Source organism: Eutrigla gurnardus (genome assembly GCF_963514095.1).
Source record: "Eutrigla gurnardus genome assembly, chromosome: 17".
NCBI classification, from domain to species: Eukaryota; Metazoa; Chordata; class Actinopteri; order Perciformes; family Triglidae; genus Eutrigla; species Eutrigla gurnardus.
In genome coordinates, this window is record NC_139928.1 from 14,510,744 (window position 1) to 14,527,105 (window position 16,362).

Consider the following 16,362-nt stretch of genomic DNA (forward strand, 5'->3'; position numbering starts at 1 on the left):
CATGGACCCTGACGGACCTGGGACCGACCCACTGATGGGAGATGGAGGTCCCAAAGTTTCCAAAGATACCAAATATTTACACCATCTGAATTTAGAGGTCCAGCCAGTTTGGAAAAAGCTGGTCTTTTTTAGAAAAGCCGATCCACGTCAATCTCTGCTGTGCTTTAAGTACGTAGTTAACTAATCGTAGAGACTGGAAGCAGTTGGCTCTGTTCGAAATGCATAAAAATGCCTACGAAAGCTCGCAAACTCACACGGTCCAACTCGTTTATGACGGTGCAGCAAAGGGGAACGCTGCATGTTAAGGGGTTAACTTGTTTCGCTACACGCTTTTATCTCCATCTGACTCTCCCCATCTCCTTCTCTTCATCTCAGCGTTCCCTCCCTTTCTCTCTCACGCATGCAGCCTCTCTCCGTCTCACTCCCTCTCGCAGACACACACTGCCCCACCCACGATAATGAGCAAACCTCTTGCTGCCCCACCCAGGCCCGGTCTGCCAAGTTACTGCCAACACTTCACACACACGCGCACGCAACAGAAAACCCAACTTCTACAAAGAAGCCATACACACAACTCACACACTGCATGCACACTCACACCACGAACACCACTCTCACACTCAATACTACCACTTACATAGACCCATGTCAGTGCCCTGACACATCACACACACACACGTGCGCGCACACACACACACACACACACAGCTCAGTCTATTCTGATCTAATGTGATCATAGCCAATAAGCTCTGCGGCGCTGGCAGACCACTGACTGTTCCTACCAGTCCATGACATCACTGAGAAGTGAAAAGCACTGTGGCCTGAAAAGTAGGATGAGGGAACTGACTGACAGGTGGTCACCATGGGCACTGTCAGTTTGCCTCCCCCCGTTGCTGCAGCAACAAGCAAGTTCCTTCCCTGTCGCGGGTTAAAATCGGATTGAAAAAAAAAAAAAGAAGAAGAACACAACTTACGGGAAAGGAAATGATGTCATGGAGTCAGACGCGCGTGGATAAAAGCTCCGAGATATGAACGCTCACACGCTTCGCTAGCCAATGACGATCTGCATAAGTACATGTGACAGAAGAAATACAAGTCTCCTTGTAGATGCTCCCTGCAGGAGGTCTAATCTGCACATCTGATTCAAAGGAAACGAGGATGAAGGGCTTATTAATAGAAGCACTTTGACAACTAATGCTCTCAGCAGGTAGGATCTGAATCTGGAGACCTAGCTACAAAGGCCTTCAATCAGAGAGCCAGAGCTAAAAGCTCATATCAGAGTGTAAATGAGACAAAGGAGAAAGATCAGGCTGGATGAGAGGGGGGAATGTGAATGTGGGGTGTTAAGAAGGACAGAAGTAGGAGGGTGTGCACACGTTCCACCTTACCCGTAGAAGAGACTGGGACTCCTCTTTAGCGGCTCCACCTTTCTCCTGTCCTCCTCCACCTCCACTCCCTCCTCCTCCCGTGTACTGCTGAGGCATCCGGCTCTGTTTCTCCCCTCCGCCTGCGCCCGCAGTGGCTCCTCCTGGCCTCCCTCCTCCGTACAGCCTGGCATCTCCCAAAAAGGACTTGGTATCTCCCAAAAAGGACTTGGTGTCTCCCAGGTAAACCATGCTAGGCGAAGTCACGCCTCTCTTCTGCTGCGAGGCCTCGTGATTGGCTGAAACAAACGACAATGACAGGGGGGAGGAGAAAAGAGAGGGACTCCCTCCTCCTGCTCCCCTTTCTACTCCTCTTTCCGGTCCCATTCGCTCCTTGGGCACCCAGAGTAAACCGTGTGCCTGCTCGCCTCCTCTCTCCCCGAGTCCTCTCGTCTCCCCAAGGACCCAGCCTTTCTCCCGCTCTCTCTCTTTCTCCTCACCTCCCTCACTTTTCACCACCCCTCCTGCCTCTTCTCTGCCTCCTTCTGCAAGCCGTCCCTCGGGCGGCGCAAGGGAGTAGAGGAGGCGAAGATCCCCTTTACTTTCTTCTTTAATGGCTAAGGTAGAGGGAGCTGAGCAGCCATTGGCCGAGAGTGTCAACGAAGGCGTCAGTGAGGTGGGCAAGGAGGTCGTTAATGAGGGAGAGGAGTCATGGCAGTGGGTCGAGTTAAAATGGTCGAGGAGGGCTGACGAATCGGGAGCCGTGAAGTCACAGCGTCGACAACGGCAACACGCGTGGACACGCCTATAAGAGGGAAAAAAAAGGGAAGTGAGTCAATAATCCCCAAATAAAAAACTTGAACATGAACACAACTTAATTTGAATCATGCACTGCTTAAATATAGACATAAAAGCTGAATTCTTAGGTTTGTCAAACCATGTCTGAACATTACTGTGAACATTATTATTTGTATTATAACATGACCCCTTGGATTAAACCTAGTTGGAGAATCTTCAATGTGACAGTGAGGAGATTTCTGTAGGTTTTGTACTCCCCCCCATCGAAAAAATCCACTCCCCGACTTGACTAAATTGCATTTAAAGTGCATTCGTTCTCGCCCGATTTCCTTCCAACCACTCAGGAGTTACACCGAGCGTGTGGCCAAAAAATGACTCAGTGTTCAACTAAATCACAATAAATTAGGACAAAAGAGTGAGAAGGGGATCTGACTGACAAGAACTGAATCACCCATCAACAAACCACCTTCATTTCCTGTTGGCAAGGCCCCGACTGACCGGTAATATATACACGATACACAACATCAGGCTTTTTCCTGGCCCAGGAAACGGTTTAGATGCCTCTTGTGCGGGCCAACGAGCAAAATCAATAGAGCATCTGTAACAAGTACTTGGACTCCTGTTTGTGGTGGCCCTTGCTGGGCCTACTATAGGCAGCTGCTTTACATTAAGGGATACAGGAAAAATATACGTTGAAGCTGCCAAAATATACATAAAAAACATGTGAAAATGTTTAATGGGACAATAAAACTTTATATATAATATAAATCTCTTTTTCTGTACAGAGATAATCTAATTACATGACGGCTATAGTGACTGATTATGCAGGGGAGTCGATTTTGAAAGCAAATAACAATTTCTCATCATTCAGACGCATCACGCATGAGAGGTAGGAGTTGATTTGGAGCATTATTTGGCAAAGGAAGTCAAGTGTGTAACTTTCACTTGAAATAGGATGAACATTTTTTTCCAACTTATTTCACTCACAACTCATCCGAAAGCAGCAATCTGCTCGACAACTGCTGTTGTTTTCGTTTGAGTTTTCCTCACCAGTGACTTCTCATTACAGCCTCACTGCAACGGGCGCGTTTTATGACAGCAGAATATAATCATGCGGACGATTTGCAAATAACATCTAAGGGCTATCACATTGTCATTCGATAGTCATCATCATGCAGGGAAAAAAAACCCTTGAAGGCATTCATACATAGGACATATAGGCTATCTTTATTATTTGTATGCTTGCTGTTTATCTATTCATTTCATTCATGCTTCTTGCACAATTTAAGTGAAATGTATGTGTGTGGGTTCAAACAAATAAAATGCACACATTAAAAGTAATTGCAGTGGGGATTTCCATGTCTCCCCTTCTCTGTATGTATTATCCGTCTTTGTCTATCTGTTCCCTTTTAGTCATAGCTGAAGGACATAAACTCAGATTCAAGCTGGGGCTTTAAACGGCATCTTGATCAGATAAAACTATTCTAGGCAGAAATTTGTGAAAACGTGTGTGAAGTAAAGTACACCTTGTACCTAGTGATTTAAATGTCTCCAGATGCTGAACAAGACACAGTGGCCTCTCAGTTTGTCATCACCACACACACACACACACGCACACACTATCTTACAAATGCACACACTAAGTTTTGATAAACTAAGTTTTGTACTGATCCACTTTTCCTATGAAAAATAAGAAAGCGGAAATATATATTTATTAAGCGTAATTTATTTGTAGACAGTAAGCTGGCAACGCAAAAAGGTTTGAGCATCGAACCCGGAGGTGTTTATTTGTAAAGCGAGAACTAATCAACAAGAGCAGAATGTGTCCAAGAAAAGGTCTGTATCCTCTACATAATGAATATTCAACAGTGGACGGGGCAAAGTAACAATCTCTCACGGCAACATGCAACATAGAACCTGCACATCCCACGCATTTGTGCTCACTTATTTGCACCTTTATTTCAGAGTCTAAGAGGTCCTTTGAGAGAGAAAGGCATGTGTTATTAAGTTATTGTTGTGCTGACAAATGTCAGCACCTCAGCGAGTGTTTGGGTTCTGAAGTTGCACAGAAGATCGATTAGTTTGTTCTGGCCGGTAACTTTTCTCTCCCTGACGGCTCGGCCCTTTTGTTCTGAGCAAACCCTATAATTAAATCCTGAATTTTGTTTCCTTAAAACTTGGCCTTGGAATCCTTTATGGTTTGGTTGATTTTAGTGGCGTTGTGAAACTTTCTGGCTTTACTTCAGTTTTATTTGATTTGAGCCCCGAGATTCAGAGCTTAGATTTTGTTAAGGACGTGAGCGGACTGTTAAATCCTCCTCCACACACACATTCATTCTCCCTTTAGCTTTGTCACTCTCTTCCCCTCCTCTTTTCTCACTTCTTCTTCAATATCTTGTCTCTCTTCTTTTACTTTCTGTCTGTAACTCTATCCCTTCCTCTCTCACCCTGAAACGAATCAAACTTTTAAATCTGTCATCGATTCGTAGCAGAAATCTTACTGAAATGGCTGTCGGACTGTAATTGTATAACTTGTGTGTGTGTGTGCGACTTAGTTTGTGAGCACATATCAAGGAGCAATCCAGATCTGCAATCTAGATCAATACTTCCACACACAAAAAGGATTTCACACAATCTTCAGTTCTCTTTCGGCCTGCCTTCGGTCCCAGCTTTCCCACACCGCTCCACTCTTCCTCCCTTTCCTAACCGAAACATTCTCTATCATTTGTCTCTATGCGTATGTGTCTGTCTGTGTTTGTGTCGGCAACAAATTGGCTGTGGAAGTCTTGTCTGACCTCTTCAGGCTTGTAAAAGATCTGTAAAACAGAGCTTATATCTTATTTAGCATTTTACTCTGAAGCGTCTTCTGAAAACAAAGAACTCTTTGGTTCTTTATCGACAGGCTGATCCTCTTTGGAGAAAGATGCTCCAGGAAGGTAAAAAATACTACCAGTGATCATATATAGGATAACCACCGATTTTACAATTCAGAGTTTGTTTACAAGTCACAGCGAGTGCCATTTATGTAAAACAAGTTGTAGAAAGCCTTTTGTGGCTCCAGAGGGAGCTGCATGAAATCTAATTGCGTCATTTGGGGAAAAACCTAAAACTACATATTTGAAAATAAGAAAAAGACGTAGCCTCCGCCGTTCACTCCAAATCTTTGCTCCGGGCTACATTTGCCACTACGAGTAAATCGCACTGTAATCGCTGGATGAAATGTAGCCGGACAAGTTGTGCGGAATGTGCAAGGTGGCAGGAACATGTGGAATAAAATAAAAAGATGCATCAATTGTGATGCTTTTTTGAAGAAGAACAAAAATGTCCATCTCGAGTTTTTGCCGTTATATTTCACCCACAAAATGAATGTTTGGTTATCAGTCGTATAATGTAGGAGTGTAATGCTTATACAACCGGAGTACTACTTCGGTGTCACAGGAAGGTGTCGGCTTACAAAGGCGGTGATGGAAAGGCCACTTTCTAAAGGAACAAAAAGCAGATTCCCTTTCACGACTCAGAGTTGATTCCCTAGATTAGAGGAAGTCCTCGATAAATCTGCAGGTGTCCGGGACCTGGTGCTGAACTTGTAGCGCAAGAACTTGTCACCTTCATCTCCCGATCGATATGTGAACGATACCGGATTCTCAACAGTTACTGGAATGAGCAAAATGAGTGATGACTTCCAGAGAATGCAATCTGAAACTGAGCTAAAATGTCTCAAAGTTATTTTTTGGGGGGCTTTTCAGGTCACGGTAGAGTGATACTCGGGTACATGAGAGTCAAAGATAATCTGTGAATAATTTTGCCATCTGAGTTGCTTCCAGGTGTGAACGTCGAATGGTGTTTGCGAGTGTCTTAAGTGGGTTGTTGCTGAAAATGAGTGTGCTCGGTTCAACATGTCTGGGTAATTGGGTGTAAAAAAGAGAATTACAGGGGTTTGAATCCCAGCGCAAGCAACACTTTATCATCTTCCTGATTTGGGAATGGAATTTCTTTTTATACTCACAGTCACCCAATTACTACAACAGACTCTAACTGGAATCTAACACGCAATCATGTTTCACATTCAGGCTCCAGTCTTAGAGACTCACTGTTTTCTTTCAGTCTTCAGAAAAAACACAGACACATTCCTTAATGAATTAGTTATGTTTGCATATTACTTGTTCCTTTTTGATACCCTTTCATTCTAAGAATCAACCCACCCTATTACATGGATTTATATACCATAATATTTCATCAGAATTCCCTACTTGCATCTCTTCCTCTTACCTGTAGTGTCTAAAAATCTCTTCTTCCACTTCTGTGATGAAGTGACACTTTGTACACGAGTACTCCCTCTCTCCTCCTCGCCCCCCTTCCTTGTCTCCCCCGACGTCATCCTCAGCCTTGACATTTGGCGGCGCCCCCTTTAGGTTGATCGGGGTGTGGCAGCTTTCGTAGTGCTGGAGCAACACGTCGATGTCGGTGGTGGCGAACGCACACTGGTCGCACAAGTGGGTGACGCCTGGGGGATCGGAGAAACGGGACAAATCAGGAGCAGAAGAAACTAAAAAGGCTCACGTTGAATTGATAGACATAAAAACACATTCTGATGAGGTTTAACTCCGAATACCTTGCGTGACAACGGGATGGGCGGGGTTTGAGGAAGTCGATCCTGAAATCATACCGGGGTCACCTCGGGGATTCGGAGGGGTCATGCTGGGTGAGGTGGCGGTAGCGGGCTTGGATCCGACGGAGTCCTGCTGCTTGGTGGACGGAGGGAACTTGGAACAGCATTTGGGGCAGGTGGGCTTCCGACAAGCGAAGGGGTGAGACACCTATGATGAAGAATCGGGCAGAGGTTAGTGAAGAGTCTTTTTTCTGACAAAACTGTGCACATGAGGCAAAGTTAGACTTTAGGAGTTTGTTTTTGCACACGCAGGTGATATCAGTATGCATCGTTAACTGAATTATGCCGTCCCCTATTCTTGGCCGTTTACCATCCTTTTAGCATTTTAAGCAAACCACACTGGCACAGTTTGGCTGCTGGCGCAAAGGAGGGAGTGCGCGTGGGAGGATTTGGGGAAGCAAGGGATTTTTAACTAGACCGAAAATTGGAACAATTAACTTTACACTTGTTCATATATTACATTTTATTTTCTGGCGCTAACAAAACAACTCAATCCTCCTTGTAATCGCCGAGCAAACACCAACACACCAGGCAAATAAACGTTCCAGTCGTGTGTTAATCTCACCTCCCCCAGGTGTTTATGCGGCTGACAGAGCCCTTGTGGACAATACATGCAGTGCTGAATGCAGCATCGGTGGATGGAGTGGTTGTGCTGGTAGTGCAGGAGCAGAGGTGCGACTACGATCACATCTGCACTGTGGGCCATCGAGTACCGGAAATCACACAACTGACAGTTATAACTGGTCACGACTGCTTCTGAATCACTGCTGTTGGGGTCTCCTAGGAGCAGAAAACAGAGCTGTTAAATAAAACAGTTTGGAGTCTCGGAGCAGAAAAACCAGGGCATGATAGAAATCCAACAAACAAGAAAGGTCAAGAAGTGTCAAGCACCAGAAACGCAAAAAAAGAAAACAAGAAGCAGGGGTCAAGCAGTATTGAAGTTCTTGTAACAGCAAACAAGGGAAAGTCAGCGGAGTCAGCGTCTCCAGGAAGAGCATCATAGTATGAGGCGAAGTAAAAATCATTACAGTAGACTGCTATTGAATGTTGTTGCAGTTGATCATTAATCTTGTGTAGCCAACCTAGTAAAAAAACATGGGAAGAAATTCACAGCCACATTTCACCACACTTTCTCCCATTTCATTACCTTGGCTGGTGCCGGACGGGTTGGACGATATATCTTTGCGGCTTTTGGATGACATGTGGCCTCTCTCTCCTCCTTCTCGTCTCCCTCCTCTCTCCCTCTCTCGGTCCACCCCCCCGGGATTAGAGTTGCTGGGGCTCATAGTTCCTCCCGGGCTCATCCTGTGTCTATGTTCGAAGTGCTCTAAAAGCTTCGCCGAGCCCCCCGACCACTCACAACTCCAGCTACAGAATTTACACCAATAATACGTCTGCACGGCCTCCCCCGTCCAGCCTGACGGATCCGGAGACGCCCTGACCGGGATGGCGTACCCCACCAACGAATCGTCTTCCGCTCGCACCGCGACTCGCTCCGCCCCGTCTAAGATTTGACTCCCCCCCTTCCCCTGGTTGTCGTGCGTTACCAGGTTATTGGTGGCCAGCAGGGGCGTGGTCGGCGGCGTTTTGACTTTATTTGGATGCGAGGACATGAAGTGTTGTTCGAGTTCTAAGGAGTTGCTGCCCATGTAGGTGAAGTTGCAGAATTTGCAGCGGAAGTACTTCGTATTCCCCTGACAGTCAGAGGTCTTCCGGCCAATCCCAATTAGCGTGCCGCCCAGCGTCACCTGTTGACAAGCAGAAAAAAAAAGAGGAAAGGATCCTGTTACATCAGGATTTAAAACCGATTCTAGATTATATTTTAATTCTAATTCTAATCACATTATATTGTTTATTTATATATTTGAGTGAGGGGTGCAAAATAAGATTTTTTTTCCTTACAGTACAATGTTTTGATTGGGTATAAACTTAAATATACAGCAGATATTTAAGGTAAATGAGTCTCCAAACATGGAAATCCATGTTTCAGCAGCTTTTAGCACTTAAGCTCACAACAAACACAATGCCTCCTTTCCCTCTGTAGGTAACAGTCCACAATGAATAGGAAGCTCAAACTCTAACTGACCAATGACATCTATAATAATCATCATCATCTATCAGGCTCCTCTGTAGCATCCTATATAGGAGGCCAAGATTTTGCATTACAGAGTGGGCAACCTGACACTCGTCTGTTTTCTATTAGGTTAGCCGCTTGACTGTGGGAGATTATAGTGCGCTGCTGGCATCAGTGGTGAGCTGGGCAACCTGGAAAGTCTTACCCAGACATACATTAGACCCACTACTGCACAATATGGATTTGTCTCTTTACGGATCTGTGGGTTTCATGCCGACTGTTGGCAGCCTTGGTATATGGAGTTTTGGCAAGAACAAAACGCAATTGAAGAGCTGCATTTATAGTGAGCAAAGACTTCTGGTTTCATTTTTTCTCTCACAAAGAGCATTTAGCTTGAATTGTACAGTGTTAATGCCGATGAGTAGGCATCTGAATTTTGTCTATAATCATTTCATTTATTCTATACACTTTAAACTCTCAAACATGGATATATTTTCATATTAAATCTCATATTAATTAGAATAACACTGAAAACGTCTTTTTTCTGTAACTAAAACTTGGTAATTAAACCCCTCGTCTTTCAGTCGGGAGGACAATGACGAGGAATTGATATAAACTCACAGCTATTACCTGAGCAGACACATTTACAAACTAAAGAGAGAGTAGAATGGTGAGACAAAACACTTATACATGCTACACAAAGAGAAAGAAAAGTAATAAAAAGGCTTAATGGTTTATTTCAGCTTTGTGGAAGAGAATAAATTCAGAAGGCGAAATGAGAGCTATTACTGTGTGTGAGCTCACAAAGGCAATCATCCAATCATCACGTCCCACAGACCCTGCCCAGGCAATTAGAGGAGAGCCAAACATCAGGTCATCACAGCAAGCAGAATGGACAGAGAGACATGGAGGGACGTGAGAGGGAAAAGAGGACGAGTGGGAGAGTTGAGGGAAAAGTGTGCGAGGGAACAGAAAGGTGGAGGAGAAAGAGGCGGGGGATGGATTAAAAAGTAAATTGAGAAGTGAGAGAGGAAAAAAAGGGAACTGGAGTAAAAAAAGAGTGTGCAAAGAAAAAAGGCAGCGCTGAGGAGGAGGAGGTGAAGGGGAGACAAAGAGGAACGATGAGTGATACGAACGGAGAACAGAGATGGGAAAAAAAAAAGTGAAATGTGTCTGACAGCTGTTTCATTACGCTGCCTAACAGTCGATTATGACCACTGCTTTCAAAGCCTCTCTCTCCGTCTCCTCCGCTCCCTTCTCCCCTTTCCTCCTCCATCTCCCTCGCTCTCTCCTTCTCTTCCCTTCCCTCTCCTCCCAGAGTCGCCGTTCCCGCAACGTCATTGGTTGACGGGGCATCTCGCCTTAGCAAATGACAGCATGGAATTTTCCAAAACGTGGGCGGGAGAGAGAAAAGGCAAGCGAGGAGGGATGGAGAGAATAGAGACCCCTTTCATTCGCCTTTTTTTTTTATTTTTAATACTTTCACTTTTTCTTCATAATGACGACTTAAGCTCACTGGATTTTCTATTTCTGACTGTGTGTGTGTTTCTGTGTCCATTAAGTGACTTACGGCCATTACAGACTCAACTATTCCTCACACACACACACACACACACACACACACACACACACACACACACACACACACACACACACACACACACACACACACACTTATTAGATCATCTTGTTTAAACCTTTCAGACAAAACCCCTCTGTTCACACACACTCAAAGTCCTAATCCTTGACCCAATTGTTACCAATAACAAAAAATGACTAAGTCAAATTTAAGAGCTTAAAGACTATACTTTACTATGAATGAATATGAAACACATATATAAGAGAACCTATAACTATGGATAAGAGCTGAAAATGAAATATGAAAATCCAAACTATTCATAGGTGTTTAGTTGAGGTTCTTGTTATACATAATTTAAAAAACTAAAAAAAGGCTTTGCACACTTGACCTCAGTATTTATGGGCGACTGCATATGTGACGGGGAAAAAATATCACAGTGCACTTTTAAGGGTTGAGAAAACCTCTTAATCGATATGGATTTATCCCTAATAATTAGGCTGCGAGCTATGGAGAGAAATGATTGCAGTTGTCACAAAGCCAGAAAACACCAACTCCGTAAGTTGATGTATTCATTCGATCTAATGAGGTCAAAAATGCTTTCAGTGGGTCCCCAATTTCTGACTGTGGATTCATTTTCCTGCTACATTAGAGCAACTCAATGGCTTCTCGATGTCTCCTCCTGACAAGCTCATCTACAAATGACACCGTGATGAAGGCCTGCCTGCCAGACACTTCCACTTCTCACTTGAAAGTTCATTAAAAAACAGAAAACTGCCCAAGCTGCTGCCTTACAAAACATCTGATGTTAAATACTGTATATTCCAATACATGCTTAAAATAAAAAGATACATGCTACTGAATGATCTGTGCAAATTTACATAAGGAAACAAATAATATGTGCGCTGAGAAATGCCAGTTTTATAGCGAATACAGCTGACGTGGGTATACTTATATCTGAGGCTTTAAAGTCGACTATTAATAAACTGTGTACAACGTGAAGCAGAGAGACGTTGCAGGTTTCCTCCAGTCTGCAGCGGCTGACTTCACCGAACAGCAGCCCTTAAAAAAAACAACTAAATCATTGAAGGCTCAAATTGATTGTCTAATGTGTTGATGTCCAGACTGCGAGAGCAAATTACAAAATTCATCCATCTATTCAATCATCTTTAAGTACACGGACACCGTTTATCTTGAAGGTATTACGAATTACGCCTGAAGGTTTGCTGAATTCAAAGTCTTTATCCTGCAAAACAGCTCCCACCAGATACTCGCCCTTGTTAACTTTTTCTTTCAAATTGAGTGTTGAATATAAAGGATTAGAGGAGGATATGCATTTATTAGCCATCATTTAAAACACTATGATGCATGCAGTGCACATGTGTGTACAGGGGGGGCGGGGGGTTGCCTGTAAGTAATAAGTGAAGCAGACTGTTTACCTGCGTCTGCGTGTGCACGAGCACGCGTGTGCACGTGAGTGCGGCCTGTCTGCCAGGTGCCGGTATTTCCTCCCTTTCTGTGTCTGTCTAACCATCTGTCAGTCTATTAAATTTTATAACGGGCCCCACAATACCTCACTGTCCAAATCACACACACACACACACACACACACACACACATCCTATGTTACAAATCATTTGCAGATTTGGTCGACCCAATAAATTACTCCAGTTCACTTATGGGCTTAGATTTACAGATTTATGACAAGCAATGCGAATACAGCGAATCGTTAACTCAATCAATGTGCCACCTGCTTTGAATCAACGTTTCTGACTGATACCGAATTCTTCAAGTTATTTCAGTTATTGTATCAAAATGAGTTTTTTTTATCTTAAGATTTGAAGATATGAAGAAGATGAGTGCCCGTGTTTCGTTGATTTTTTACAAGCGCCGCCTGTTTATTGTAACTTTGAATTAGACGCCGCAGACAGAATGCAACATAATCAGTTTAAAGAGTTTAGAGAGTTTTCTTTGACCCTAATGACGGGCAGATGCAAAGATGTAAAACAGATGCATAAGTACTGCTGCATTCATGGACCCCACACACGGTTGCCATGACACCAGTGTGGCGACATCACAGTGGGATATTACCCATTACCTATTGATGTTGTTTGCAGCATCACGCTCACGGGACGACACTCACCAAATCCGGTCACGCCGCGGAAAAACATTGATGGATAAAAGGAAATACGGAGACGGCTTTGAACCCAAGTGGAACCCTTTAGTTATGTTGAGGTCTTTGTCAAGAGGGATGGTGAAAAGGATTGTGAAATGGACTGTTACTAGGGGGCATCGGCTCCAATAAGGCAGGCTTTTTATTGGACTGAGGAGGCAACAATAAGAGGCTACAAACCAAAGCTTCACTTCACCGTTAAGTCTTCGTTCCACCCGTTGACCGACGCGTTGCCTTCCGTCCAATTAATTCAATGCCGTCACACCACAAGAACCATAGTGCGGCTGTTGTTTATAGATTGCCTTTATGTTCTTTTGTGTGCGTTTTCTTTTCTTTCCTTTTTTTTTTGTGGTTTTTACTTGTTGTCGTCGATAAGTGGCCTTGTACTGCTTCTCTATGTGTACGGTAGTCCATTTTTTAATACATTAATGCATATCAGAATACTTTATGAACTAAAGTTGCGTATCATCAAAGTATGTTAAATGTATTTATCTGTATTTTTAACAGTGCTTACCTGCACGTCATATGTGCCATTCATCATAACTGTCCTGTGCTGTTGAATGTGCATATCTGGTCTCGTCTTCCCCGACTCTTTGGCTTGGTTCCTCTGCCCCTGACCTGCCTGTACGTCTGGGAGCAGGAACACAAGGAGGGGTCAGCCATGGACACGCACACGAACGAGGTATTTCACACAATAAGCATCGACACAAGACGAGCTGGAGTTACCTAGAGGTGTGTGTTGGGGAGCCATGTTGTGGAGGGCCAGGATGTGCGAGTCGAGGGCGGCATCCTGCCGCGTGCGGTTGTGCAGACCCAGGTGATACTTCCTAAAGTGCTTCACCAGGTCGGCGGGGTCGTTGCCATAGTAACCGTAGCCGCACACGTTGCACTTGTAGTCCTGGAGTTTAGGAGAGGGGCTGGAAGAAAGCGGAGGGGTGTCAGTTGTCGACTCCTCCCCTCCTTCCTGTCTGGGGAGGAGGTGGGGAGCGGAGTGGAGAGGAGCGGTGAGATGATCGGCCTCCCCCCTGTCTCTCTCTCTCCTCTCTCCCTCCTCTACCCCCTTCTCCCCATCCTCAGGCTCTGACTGGCTCTCGGGTCTGTCACTCAAGGCCACTCCTCCTTGTTTGGTTCTCCCCCCGCCTCCTCTTCTCCCCCTTCTCTCCTCATTGCTGTAGTGCTCCCCGACGGACGAGGGCGAGACCGATGAGGATATGCACTCGCTTTCTCCCTCCTCCTCTTCCTGCTCCTCATCTCCCCTGATCTGGTCGGAGGATTCCGGTTCAGAGGGCCGGTTTATTCGTTCAGCCTCCGCTCCTACTCTGCCCTCCTCCTCTCCCTCCTCTTCCTCTTCTCCCACTGGCCTCCTCCCCTCTTCTTCCTCCTCCTCCTCCTCACCTCCCACACTCCTGATAGGGGGATTCTTCTTCCTCACCATCTCTAAGAAAAGAGACAGAGAGAGAGAGGGACAAAGAGTTATTTATATGTTGACATTAAGTAAAGCATTTTCGACTATGCATTGTTTATGCACACATAAAAGAACTGGGGATAGAAAATATCAAGCAGGTTTTCATAATCCCTCTAAAATCAAGACCCTAAGAGATACAAGGTGTCTGCAGGGCTCAAATAATATACTGCGGATTGCATGAATGCACGCCACACCAATACAATTTTCTGACAATGATGTATGTGTACAGAATAGCTTTGATCCAATTTACGAACGTCTTTGAACACTGAAATCTGTGACGATCCTCGACCACAAACCTCGTCAAAGAAAAACAGCCCCGGCAAATCAGAAACATCTCAGCTGTGAGAGATTTTTCGGGGCCGTGCGTCGGGATGTTTGTTGCATCCTCGAGTGCAACTTTTTTGCCCTTATTTTTTCTCCCTTCTTCTCCTCTTAAACCAGGGACTGAGTCGTTTTATCGTTATGGAAACCATCCGTGAGAATCTTCAACGCATGACCACATCAAAACCCAAACCATATCTTAGAGACTCAGAGGGAGGGGTGGTAGAGAGAGAGAGGGTGAGGCAGAAATGGGGGGAGACAGAGAGAGAGGAGAGAGACGGGAAGAACGGCCAACAGACAACCACATCAAACCACACACCCAATATCGGAAAGATGGATGAGGGAGGCGATTGCGACTGGGATTCATCCCCTCCAGCACTCAACTCTCTTTCTTGCATCTCTTTCTGCATGCCTTTCATTCATTTTCTGGCCTCTAAATTCTCATCTCTTCCTGTTTCTCCTGCACCGTCTGTGTCACCTCCTGTCCTTCAGATTCCTTTCTCTTTTTTATTCTGTACTTCTCTTTTTCAAATCCCATTTTACTTGTACCCCCTTTTCTTCTATAACCTCTTGCCACCATTATAATCAATCTAAAACACCTCAATCAAGGAAGAAAGGCACTTATCAAGGCATTTACCTTGCATCTCAGTGTCGGCCATTTCTAATTCTCTATTGCCCTCTGTCACATTCAAGAATAATTGCAACAATAATTTGAGTAATTCCATCATTAAATTTTTTCCCTTTCTTTTCCTGCCCCTGTCTCTCCCTCCGTCGCTCCCCTTCCTCCAGCATCCCTCCCCTCCCTCCCTTATAATCACTATACAAAGCCATCAAATAACTAACCATGTGTTTTATGTTAAGCCATAATGTTTCTTTTGTTTGAGAAGAGAACAATTGTGGTCGTTCTGTTCACAACAGTCATGTCAGAGAGATGTGTTTTCCAAGCATGTGTGTGCGTGTGTGTGTGTGTGAGTGTGTGCGAGTGAGCGAGCGTGTTTATTTGTGGTCGTTCAGTTCATATTCAGTTGTAAACACAGTCAACCCATTGACCCATTTGCTGTGTTTGTATGTGCGAGTGTGCTTTTGGTAGTAAACACAGTCGAAGCCCAACAGACGCCAACAACTGATCACTTTTAGATCAATGCAGTGTGTGTGTGTGTGTGTGTGTGTGTGTGTGTGTGTGTGTGTGTGCGTGTGTGTAATGCATATTTGACGGCCCGTGTGGATTGAAAACAAGATAGCATGCGTGTGACCCTGTGGCTCTTTCAGTGGGAGATATAAACACTTGTTGTTATTTGCTCAGGGCAAAACTGTAAACCATTCAAACATGAGAAAACTAGAAAACACCGAGATGAACATAAACATATTAAAAAGGACCATATTTTAACAAGCACGTAATGTAATCTAGCGGATTAGGAAGAAAGGAGGAAAATAAAACACACACAAACAGAAAAAGTTGAAGAGAAATGACAGAGGAGGGCTGCTTTTCTTTGTTCAATCCAATTTTCTCTCTACGGCCTTTTCTAGTATTTTACCATTTCTCCCCCCCCCTCCTTCTTTCCCTCCTTCTCTACCATACAACTATTAAAATAAAGCAATTTATGTCTGAAAGGGCCCACGCCTAGACCAGCCCTGGCACTCACTGTGTGTGTCTGTGTGTATGTGTGTGTGAGTGAGTGCAGGGAGCAGAGGAAAATCTCATCTGATGTTCACCACACCCAGTCAGAATTCATCATTCACTCACACACACACGCGCACACACACACACACACACACACACACACAGTGGAAAACTACAGATCGTTGTGGTAAAGCAATGAAGCTGAAATCCCAACCTAAGAAGCACTGACTGACCTACTGTAACTGGGTTTCCATCTGCCCCGAATGATTTCAGTGGCGACTTCAAAAACTTCATCAGAGCA

General features: G+C 44.6%; 1 protein-coding gene across 2 annotated transcripts in view; it reads right to left on the reverse strand.

Moving 5' to 3' along the window:
• The window catches only part of trps1 (trichorhinophalangeal syndrome I), a 93,878-nt gene that overhangs the window by 35,851 nt on the left and 41,665 nt on the right, over window positions 1-16,362 (reverse strand). For both annotated transcript variants that reach the window (XM_084033044.1, XM_084033043.1), the window contains 7 exons: window positions 13,381-14,091; window positions 13,169-13,284; window positions 7,979-8,579; window positions 7,397-7,611; window positions 6,775-6,979; window positions 6,432-6,666; window positions 1,389-2,169 (listed from right to left, as the gene is read on the reverse strand). In XM_084033044.1, coding sequence (XP_083889170.1) covers window positions 1,389-2,169; window positions 6,432-6,666; window positions 6,775-6,979; window positions 7,397-7,611; window positions 7,979-8,579; window positions 13,169-13,284; window positions 13,381-14,091 — 2,864 coding nt within the window. The remainder of the gene's footprint in view (window positions 1-1,388; window positions 2,170-6,431; window positions 6,667-6,774; window positions 6,980-7,396; window positions 7,612-7,978; window positions 8,580-13,168; window positions 13,285-13,380; window positions 14,092-16,362) is intronic.